This window comes from Syngnathus scovelli, chromosome 5 (assembly GCF_024217435.2).
Source record: "Syngnathus scovelli strain Florida chromosome 5, RoL_Ssco_1.2, whole genome shotgun sequence".
Classification (NCBI taxonomy): domain Eukaryota; kingdom Metazoa; phylum Chordata; class Actinopteri; order Syngnathiformes; family Syngnathidae; genus Syngnathus; species Syngnathus scovelli.
In genome coordinates, this window is record NC_090851.1 from 9,985,216 (window position 1) to 9,996,495 (window position 11,280).

General features: G+C 41.3%; 1 protein-coding gene across 1 annotated transcript; it reads right to left on the reverse strand.

Moving 5' to 3' along the window:
- Positions 1 to 2,472: 2,472 nt before the first annotated feature.
- On the reverse strand, positions 2,473 to 11,009 carry sec23b (SEC23 homolog B, coat complex II component). The gene is made up of 19 exons (XM_049721279.1): positions 10,841 to 11,009; positions 9,730 to 9,957; positions 9,009 to 9,066; positions 8,846 to 8,932; positions 8,434 to 8,670; positions 8,264 to 8,346; positions 8,004 to 8,148; positions 6,966 to 7,124; positions 6,741 to 6,856; positions 5,931 to 6,054; positions 5,742 to 5,822; positions 5,579 to 5,668; positions 5,290 to 5,396; positions 4,635 to 4,788; positions 4,480 to 4,557; positions 4,213 to 4,374; positions 4,047 to 4,133; positions 3,634 to 3,855; positions 2,473 to 3,120 (listed from the first exon to the last, which is right to left on the reverse strand). Exons 2-19 carry the CDS (start codon positions 9,948 to 9,950, stop codon positions 3,031 to 3,033), a joined length of 2,301 nt encoding a protein of 766 aa, XP_049577236.1. The 5' UTR covers positions 9,951 to 9,957; positions 10,841 to 11,009; the 3' UTR covers positions 2,473 to 3,030.
- Between the last annotated feature and the right edge of the window lie 271 nt (positions 11,010 to 11,280).

An 11,280-nucleotide genomic window follows, 5' to 3' on the forward strand; every position in this document is an offset into this window, starting at 1 on the left:
AAATATAATGCAACAGGACTGTAAAAGCCGGTGCCCCTAGTTGACTTGATGCTATAATAATCCATCCATCATCCATCCATCCATCCATCCATCCATCCATCCATCCATCCATCCATCCATCCATCCATCCATCCATCCATCCATCCATCCATCCATCCATCCATCCATCCATCCATCCATCCATCCATCCATCCATCCATCCATCCATCCATCCATCCATCCTCCGCACATAAAAAATGAGGCGAGAGAGACCTGACATCTCTCAGCAGCATGCCTTGATCTTCTACCCCCAGGGGCTAAGCTGCCCTCGAACGAGATTCTGACTGGTCAAATCAGGCGAGAGCGCACCAATATGTTCCAAATGTTGTTAAATAAGATGCTACTGAAAAGTGATTGGAAACTTGGCTTGGCTTTTGGAAAAACCTGCATCAGAGGATGCAATCAATCTCATGCTGTGATGAACTGGCAACAGGTTCAGGCTGCCTTATGCCAAAAGTCTGCTTACCCCTAACAACGACAATGATAATAATAGTAATAATAATAATGGTGGGTGTAACACTGGTTAGCACGTCCGCCTCACAGTTAGGAGGGTGCAGGTTCGATTCTACCTCCGACCCTCCTGGTGTGGAGTTTGCATGTTCTCCCCTTGCTCGTGTGGGTTTTCTCCGGGCACTCCTGTTTCCTCCCACATCCCAAAATTCATGCTTGGTAGGCCGATTGAGCACTCCAAATTTCCCCTAAGTGTGAGTACGGATGGTTGTTTGTCTTATTCATGTAAGCATCATGCTTATACAACACAAACTTGATGGACAATTTGTACTATGATAACTAAATTGTCTCAAGGTCTGAATCAGAATTTTTACGCAGTTATGTCGAGTTAAAACTTTGTGATGGGGCGGCAATGTTCCAGACCAGTTCAGTCTTGCGCCTGCCATGTGTTTTGCTCGATCTGCTTTCTGCTAGCTTCCAGGAATAACAAACACATATACTGACGGCACAAAAACATGGTAAAGACTGTTGCGTAATTTCAGAAGAAGTGTTTTCATGGGCCCCGATTGGATTATCAATCAACATAAACCACCCCTCTTGTTCAGAATAAAATCTTGATCGGAATGAGCATTCCAAATGGGGTGTGTACATGAAGTAATTTTATTCCGATCAAGTTTTTAATCCAAATAAATGTTTCAGTGTAAACATAGTCACTGAAAGGCAAAGGACTCTTACTTTTACTTTTTTCCAACACTCTAAAGACAACATACAATGATTGATTGATTTATGTTGGCTGCTATGTACTGTTAAAAGCACTTTGTAATGCAGTGCATTTCTGTATACAGTAATTTTACAGACTGTATTGATCTTGACAGTACCAATTGACTCTTAAATAAATATAATTTAAATATACAGTTTCTTTGGATCCACTGATGACAACAGCACATTAGTATTAATCTATATGCTAGGACACATTCCATATAGACTTCTTGCATAATTCATCAAGGGGCTATATGAGAAATGATCCGTTTGAGTTGATGGGAAATAGTAAAACACACATTTCCTCAAAGCTTTGCCTAAGCTGGTTGGTCATGTGGGCATGAGCATCATGAATGATCATGAAAGAAAAAAAAAGTGGTCAGAAAGACATTGTAATGCTCTTTTGTACTTAATGAGCGCAACTGCTGTCTTTGCATGCATCAACGTCCCAGCAGGAACAAAAAGATTAAAAATACTGGAGAGGGTGGAGGATGCGATTACTGTCCCTTGAGAGGATGATTTCACGTCAATGTACAAAATGGTCCCAAATTCCGTAAATTCAATATGGTACTGCATTTCTCTGGGTAGAAAAATGGTTTTAGGTATTCATGTCAAATGAGATTAAGCGTGGGAACATTGAAAGTTTTTAATTTGGCTTTGAATACTTTGAGCATATGTGGATGCAGAGTGAAACGTTTTAGACCTAAGCTTTTGATAGATACAGCCTTCATTTGTATTTCTGCGGCAACTCGCCCTCAAAGCTGCTAAGAGTAGAATTTTCCGCTAAACAGATAGCCCTTGAGGATTAGTCTTCATAATCTGTGGTTCACTGATCCTCGAAATCATACTGTCTGGGTGCTGGCAAATCAGCTTACAGTGACAGTAGATGGTGTGTGAGTGGTTTTATGGTTGCAGCAGCATGCGGACTCACAGTAGCAACAAAGAAGAATGTCACTGTCATTTAACAGGAGTCATTGGCAGTTCTTCGGCCACCCCACTGGCGAAGGGGAGAACTGCTCCATCCTGCTTCAATGACTATCGCCCCGTGGCTCTGACACCCATCATCATGAAGTGCTTTGAGTGGCTTGTCATGACACACATCAGATCCATTCCCCCCCCAACCCCAGACTTTGAGTTTGAAATGAGTTTGATTACAAAGAAATCTGCACCAACCGGCTGCAATATAACAGATGGTAAAGAAGAACACATGAATGGTCAACAACATTCTAAATCAATGCAAGTGTTTATCATCCAAAACACGACATGGTAATCATCAATTCCTTGCAACAGTAATCTGTTCTGATGGAATTTTCTTAGAAAACACTCAAGGGCAATCCACTGTGCACTTTTGCCCCCGTTGAAATACAGAAGCAGTGCAAAGGGTCTGATCAACATTTAAGAGGGACAGTTACATGTACATACAATACAATTTATAAGACTTTAATTACATTTTCTACACTTAATTTCTTTTGGTGTCAGAAAAAGCAAACATTTGCATTAAGCAGCACATTTATGTGCTGCAACAGACATACTTATGGCTCAAACAAACAAAAACAAACGTACTATTATTATTTGAATCACTTGATGAAAGGTCATATCAAATATGAAATAGAAAGGGAGAATTTTCTATTTGCACACCGGAAAGGTCACACGAGTCGTGACAGAGAAAATACAAGTGAACATTTGGAGGCAAACACTCTTTATGGAAGAGCTGAACTGGAATGGAATGTGTCGTCAATTCCTTGTGTTCTGCCCCAATGGTAAGGTGGGCTCTTGACAGCTCTATGCAGAGCTGGACACAGCCAGTTTTTTCAAGTGGTCCATGAAGACCTGTAGGCTGACATCATCGGTGAGGATTGGTGCTCCCGTCTCCTGTAGTTGCACACCAAACAAAGATAATGAAAACAGAGATGAGGGTGCACCGCCCCCCCTCAACTCACACTATCCAATTTCATTTATGACTATAATCCCTGAATCTCTTTAATAAATGTAAGTGGATTCGTCACAAAGATTAATTTATACGGATGCTCTCGGAAAAATCGCAATCTCAGTCTGCCATTGGCATATTCACCACATCTTCCTTGATTTGGCAAATTGAAGATTAGTTCTATTTCCATCTATCCATGTCTCTATCCATTTTCAACACCCCCTATCCTGTTCAGCGTCACAGGGGGTGCTGGAGCCTATCCCAGCTGACTTTGGGCAAAAGGCAGACTACCCTGAATTGGTTGCCAGCCAAATCCACATATACAGATCCATCCACAGTGACTTCAGTTTTCTTCAGTGACTATGCTTCATTTAGGATAAGCAGTAAGGTTTTCCCATGATATGCGTGGGTTCACAGTAATTACAAAATAATCAAAATAAATAAAAAGTCAAGAGTACCTGTCCCCAGGCGTAGAGGTTGTTGTGAGTCTGAGAAGGGTTGACCTTTGAAAGCAGGAATCGGGCCTGTGAACCTCCATGCTCTGTATCGACATAGCGCGGCATGGGAAAGCGCGTCTGTAGGATCTCCTGCGCGTCATCCAAAGGTGCCCGTAGCAGCTGTTTGAAATTTTCATACTCTGCCATTTCCTGGTATCCTGCCTTTCGCCACTGAGCTATGGTCTGGGGACAAAATCCACATGACATGCTATATTCAGTGTCAAGGACAAATGTCAGGCAACACTAATGAAATCACCTGCCCAAATCAGAGACACTTTGAAATCAGCTAAATTAAACTGATCAAAAGCGCCACCTTTATCATTTTTATGTCTATTGGAATAAATTCAAGCTGAAGAACGCATTCATCCAAATACCTCGCCGTGGTAGATAACAAGCTGGAAGAAGGTGTCCATGAGCAAGATTCGATCTGGAAGGATGCTGCTGCTGTCCAGGAGTACAGGCTGAGGGGGAGGAAAGCGTCGTTATGGTTTTTGTTTTTTCATTGATAAAGATGAAAAGTCTAAAGTGCACAAGGCTGACCTCTGGTGGGCCATGAAAGGAGTACGAGTAAAGGATGGGCTGGATCATGATGAGCGACTGTGTCAGGTCCTGCCTGACAAAGTGGTGCCTGTAATAGGACGACTCATCTGGGCTGTTGTTGAACACTTGCAGGAAGGGCGACCGCCGCAGGTGGAACATAAACTGCAAGTCAGAGACAAGACATGGTTAAATGTCATTTCTGAATTGCGATCAATTTTCTGCATTCTTTCAAGATGCACATTGAGCTTGTAGGTGCGCTTAAGGTACCTGTGGGTAAAGTGACAGTGACTCTGATAGCTTGAAGGATGTAGGATCATCTTTATTGAATTGGCCAAACTTTTGGCACTGCAAAGACATGACAACATACATGAAAACCATATTTCACACATATTTCTAATAAGAGAGTGCAGTGGGACACTCACCAGGCGAATTAGCTGCCTGTCAAGCCAGCGCAAGACATCAGGCCCCTCCTCCGACTCCGCTCGGAAGACTCCCAGTCGAGCCATGAGCACAGCAGCTGCTTCTTGATCAAATGATGACTCGATATGTTGAATTTGGGACTGTGCATCTGCCCAGCTTTGGTGGGGACACAAATTACAAAAGGGACACTTTAGGTACAGTTGAACACAGGTGTTGTGCAGGTTAGGACTGTCACAAAGGCACATTTTTTATGACAATATATATTTTTCATCATAAACGATCGTATAGTTGATTATGCCATTTTTTGTCAATCGTATTACAGCATAATTAGAGTACATCAGTTTAACTGCAACTAAATTCTTAAGAATTGAAACGTAAGATACTCAAATTATGATAGTAAAAATCCCAACTAAACTTTAACATAGAACTACATACATGTAGCGACAGAGTAAAATGTGATCTCCATCTGAATGTCCTCTTTCACTTGTGTACAAGGCTAAAAAGGCTGAGAAATAAGAATTTAATTTTTTTTAAAGAAAATTCCTATTGCCGCAGTATTTATTTAAATGCTGGTTTCAATATTAAGCTACTGACAGACCAGATACGCTGGCAGAAGATTGTCTGTCACACCCACACAGTGATAAATAGTGTTCTTACTTCCTGGCGATTGTGGTGACACGTATCCTCTTCTGAGTGTTGGAGTGCTGGTACTGGGTTACAAATTGGACTGCCCCTCGGCCACCTTGTGGGATCGGTGCGTTGTGCTGCATACACAAAGCAAACGAGATAAGTGAAAGTATAGCTCATTTCCTGTACTCTGCTCCCTATTCTAAGAAACAAAAATGCACACAAGTATGAAATTGCCAGATAACTTAACTAATGTGATGTTCTATTTACTCGATCAGAACAAACTAACGTTCCTGAGGCTAAAGTAAATATGTTCTACCTGATTCACAACTTCAAAATAAATTCCCAAAGTTGTGGAGGGATTGAGACTGCACACTTTCCACTGGCTGGTGCCACCGACGCCCATCTCCTACACAAAACAACAACTTGTTAAGAATGACAGGCATCCCCACAAACAACATCAAGAGAATACAATGCCTTACATTCTCTGATACACAGGAGCCCTTTGAGTTGAGCGATACGCAAGGTCCAATGGCCCCGCAAACCTTCAGTTCTCGTGAAGTCTGCAGAGACAAAGACACAGCTTTGAAATACATGATCATGGAAACATCATTATTATGATTCACTTCAACATTGCTCGCAGCGATAGACTGATTTGTGAACGTATTTACCTTGACCTCCATGATGCCTCCAAAAGCCATGCGAAAGTCGCCATTATAATCTTTGTTGAAAACTCTCTGGAAGGTTTGCTTGAACAATGAGGTATTGAAGGAGTCTCCCATCACTATGTGTCCCCTGAGAATAAGCAGAGACCATGCTCATATTTGCCCTCTTTATACATATGAAAGGCATAGACTAATAGTACGTACTGTTGTGTAATGCAGATTATAAAAGCATAGTGTTTGATTAAATTGTGCATGCTTTTGACATGAATTGACCATCTCCTGTTGTGTAAACTATCAATGCGGCAGACTACAAAGAGCTCAGCAGACTGCGAAGGTTAAGGTGGAAAGTCAAAAACTTGAAGCCTACCATCGACAAAACCATGGAGTTTTCAAATCATTGCAAAAAAACAGAGTAGGAAAGAATAGATTTCAGGATTTCCCTTGGCATATTTTCGAGAGTGCAGATCTAGTAACTAAGTAATTCAGTGTTATATAAGTTGTGCAAATTATCTTGGTGAAAAAAATGACTTTGCACAAGTATACACAGCCAATAAATTCCTGAAATTAGACCTATTGCTTTATCTTGGTCATGGGTTCATATGAACTTACTCATCATTGATCGGGCTGATTATGTAAAGACTACTGATAGGATTCAAGTTACACTATGTCTCAGCATTCACAAAATTTATTTTATAATAATGGATTGCAAAAGAAAGAAAGACTAGAATTTCTGTCTGTTTGTGTAATGCTGTGTACGCAATACTCAAATAAACAATCCCACACCCTCAAGTGTTTGGCTGTCAGCCGCTGACGTACCCAGTGAGATTTGATAAACACTTCATTTCCAGCAGGCCAGTCTGGTCCAATGCGCAGGCATAAATATCAACACTGTGGCCGTTTACTGCTGATCGGTTGGCCAAGGCTTCATAGTACTGCATGATAAAATAAAAAGAACATGAAGGCAGTGAGAATTATTTACTTTACAATATTTATTCCAAAGGAGGTTATCACTGAACACCATTAGCCATATATTTCTCTCACCTTTGTAGCCTTCTTCAAGTGGCGAGCGTTATCCTTCTGGATGTCGTGCCAAGAGCGGATTGGGGTTTTCAGCTCATCTCCCACAACCATTCCGGGGCCTTGAGTTGGGGGCCCTCCAATGAACAGCATCACACGAGCACCCGTATTCGGGAATGTGCCCTGAAAGATTGTTAAAGACTCAGATGCAATAACCAAACCAAACTCAACAGTTAATAATGTCCTGTTAACACTAAGTGCAACTATTAAATCGACAACTACATTCATTTTGAAACGCGAGTATGTACTTTGCAGCCCTAAATTGTCTTTTAGCGACCCTAAAATTTCCAGTGGAAGTGACATGATGAGCGACGGGATTCCCGTTTATACCATTGCGACTGCCAATGCTGAAAGCGAGGGCTTTCGGGAAACCAGTTTAAGCTAAAGCAGCCCTCAGTAAAATGAGAAGTTACAAAAACATGCACTTGCGTGTTAAATTTGGGTCATGTCAGTTTGAATAAAAAGGAGAGCTCATGCTAGAGATTTCTTGCCTTGCTGCCTCACAAGTGTAAGAGTAACATGCCTCCGGACAAACAATTCAGTCTGAAGTCAATGACAAAACCAAATTTAATCTTATCAGGCCTCTTTGCTTGGCTACAGGAGTGGTTGGTTGCACTTGCATAATCATACAGATTACGGGATAATGACGTTTAAGGGGAAAAGACAGAAGGCAAACAGAACTGGCCTTTGAGCTACAGAATTACATGTACGAACTCTGCACCAGATAAAGATTCTGCAGAGTGCATCGCAGCAACATGTGGACGAATCATCACAAAGTTCATAGTACGTGGCCATTCCTTAAAAACAAACCGTTCAGTTGGCATATCAAATGTGATCACTATCTCTTTGACTCCAGCTGAAAATAAGGCACTTTATTATCTAGGAAAGGTTTGTACGCTTGCTTTTTCTGACTTGTCATGAAGCTTTTCTTTTATGGGTCAGTATGTTGTGTATTATTGCAATAATATTCAAATGGTAGCTTTGGTAATTCGGACGTTTTACCTCCAGGAGACCAACAGCAACGGACAGCGCAACCCCAGTAGATCGGAGAGGCCTTTTCCCCTGAGGAACGGGCCAGGGGTCTCGCTGAAGCTCACCCAGTAAATCGGTCAGATTCATATCAACTTTGTGCACAGGCTGAAGGAACCTGAATAGGGATGATTGGACATGAGTTACTTAAAAAAAAAAAAAAGGATGTGATTTTTAGAAAAAGCTGCCATTCACAAACAAAAATCATCATATGTGTTGCTACTCCTTCTTACCTGCAAGAGGCTGCAGCATCTTGAGGTGCTGGAGGGCGTCCTGGCTGTCCTGGGGTAGAAGGCTTTGTCAAACCCAACATCTCCTAAAGAAAAAAAAAAAGAAGACATTTAGCTGATTTTGTTGTTTAGTGAACATCCTAATTTATCATCACTCTCTTAACCCCACCCACCTGAATCTGTTTGGAGGTGAGATCCTTGGTGCCCCTGAACACGTAGCTCTTGGAGATCATCTCACAACTGAGCTCATGAACCTGCACCATGCGTCCAAAAGTGATCAGACCCACTAAAGCATTGGGAGGCAGAAGACTGAGGGACATCTGAAGGGACTCCTTCAAAGCCTGAAGGTCCTCTTCTTCCAAGCACGTGTCTACTACATAGAGGAAGATCAGTGGAGCTGAGGGCCCACGCTGAAAAGCAAAGAAAGTTGCGCAAGATTCAGTGTTGTTTCAGTGTGTGTGATATGCTAATGTCGAAAATAGTGTTTCCGTGGTACACAATGTTCTATCCCCCGGTCCATGCCCGAGGGTGTAGTACAAACATTTCCATGCCTGAGGTTGTAGGACAAACATGTGTTGTATGTACCTGTACTATGTACTCAATTGTGGAAAACTGGGGCATGAGTTCAGCTGGTTGGTTCACTTCGGATATCCCCGCGTAAGAGGGAGGGAACTGCAAACATACCAAGGGGTACATCAACAAAACTAGGAAGACATATGCTTCAAAACATACTGTCGCCAATACTTACTGGATTTCTCTGGAAGCAGAAGTTGCAGGCCCAAATCTTTGCTCTGAAGTCAACTTGACTGTAAAGGATGGATAAATACAAACGTTTGGACAATAACCTTCATTGCTGCCAGATACTGATGACTAATTACGTAAAAATAGTGAACAGTAATAGTAGTAGTGTGATCACCGGCAAAAATATCATGTTTTATAACAAAAGCCAAAACCGAAACCAGTAACCATAGAAGTTTAGCGTGCCACATCTACTCTGTAAAACATGACACTATCCATTTCTCACCAGGCTACCATATGTTTCAGTTGTCACACTGTATTTGACAAGCGTTAACAAGCTGACAGACGAAATTTGTTTTGACCATTTGTAAATTAATTATGTACCTCAACTTCAAGGTTTAAGGTTTAGGAACGCTCCAAAAAAATAACTGCTGTCGTGCATGATGTCAAGTCAGCACACAGCTTATCTCAGGAGAGCGTGAAATGCTTTTCTTTGTTTTGTGACACTTATTCCAAATGTCTCAACAGGTAAAATTTAACAAAAGAACATGATACAGTACATCTGACAAATATACATGAAAGAAACAAGAACCACACACACATTCAATAATTTGCATTTAGGGCCTAATACTACAGATCGCATGTCTATTAGTTAATCTTGTGTGGCTTGTTTCTTTGATAATAAATCAGAAAAGATATAAATAAACAGAATACAACACATGTGTACTCACCACAGTGGATTGAGCACTGCCTTGCAATTGGCCCGGCTGCACATGACAGGCTCATATTGGACTGGCGGTAGGTCAGGCCTCTCCTTGAGCGGCGTGAAGAGGCACGAGACTGGCACCACAAGCCTGGTTGCTTCGAGTCGGCTGGAGGGCCAAAAGTTCCAACTGAATCTCACCCCATCCCTGTCCTCATTCTGTTGGATGAATTCCTGGTAGGTGGCCATCAGCAAGCTTCAGCAGAGAAAAGAGTCAACAGATGAGAATATGAGCAAACCCGGTGTTATCTCGTCTTAAACCAAGAGTAACAGAGTGTTTGAATAACATTTCGGTTAGTAATTTGAAAATATGACGTACAAAATGTCCCAGAGAAACCTGTTTCGCGTATTATGACGATTGAGTGAGTCATTTTCCGTAATGTTTTACTCCACCTTTTTCTTATACGTGTTAGTGAGATATTGTTACGCCTAGAGCAAACAAACAAACAAACCTTCTACTGTGCCAGAGCACATACCGTTGTTTGCAGGCCAATTGTGGAGGAGTAAAAAAAAAAAAAAAAAAAAAATTGTGTTGCCACAACAGTCACTGTTATTTTATTGCCAGGGTTTTACTAAACTTGACACATTTGACTTAAACGTCTTTTAAAACTTATCGAATGCGTGTGCTTATGAAATACATGTCAAAATTACATTTCCTTCACAATACTAGCCCATTCATTCTCTGGATTTGCGCTGCCTATGGAAATTGCCAATATAAATCTCTCTATACACATTCTAACAAATTCTTAAGCCTACTTTGCCATGAAGCAGAAAAGGGGGAATGCTTTTCGAAAATTACAGTCCGGTCTGAACTCTGTATTGTAGACACATTCGACGCCACGTAATGTAGTGGTCGCCATCAGCGTACTCAAAAATGTGACCCAACGCTTCGCCTTCTATTTAAACAAAATACAAAAGTAAGCACGACAGTGGAACGTTTATTGTAAAAGATACACCCAGAATGAGTAAAGTAAAAGAAAACAAATAAGCAAACGAAGATTTAATGTATAGCCCAATTTGCTAGCTAACAAAATTTAGCATTGACAAGCCCTCTAATCCCTCGTGGATGAAATTCCTACCTTTAATATCGGAGTTAATCCGTATCAATTACGTTCAGTGATTATTTTGAAAAAAACAAATCCAACATCAGAAGATTAAAAAATGGTAGACAGGAAAAGCGACACACAAGCAACTACTCTCGATCAGCCGGCTTGTGCTCGCTGTTAAGTGACGTGTTACTCCAAATATCGACGGTTCTGATTGGTTCTGATAGCTATGACGCAAAAAGGGCGTATCCGCTTGGAACAGGAAGTTGCGCTCCACGCAAGGATGCTGCATTTCCTTTATAAGTGAAAGTCAGAATTGCTACTACTTAGTTCATTCAGCAATACTGTGCTGTATTTAAAAGAACGTCCCACTCTTGCTTTTAAGATAAATATTTAAAAGTATATATTTTTGCACGATCTGTTTAGGTAACATCCATCTGGACACACAATGGAAGTTTCACCATTTATCTCTC

Coding starts and splice junctions, on each gene's coding strand:
- sec23b (XM_049721279.1), bottom strand. CDS start 9,950: ATGGCCACCTACCAGGAATTCATCCAACAGAATGAGGACAGGGATGGG. Junction 8,671..8,845: donor CAATTGAGTACATAGTACAG/GTACATACAACA, acceptor TTTGCTTTTCAG/CGTGGGCCCTCAGCTCCACT. Junction 6,055..6,740: donor TGTTTATCAAATCTCACTGG/GTACGTCAGCGG, acceptor GCTTATTCTCAG/GGGACACATAGTGATGGGAG.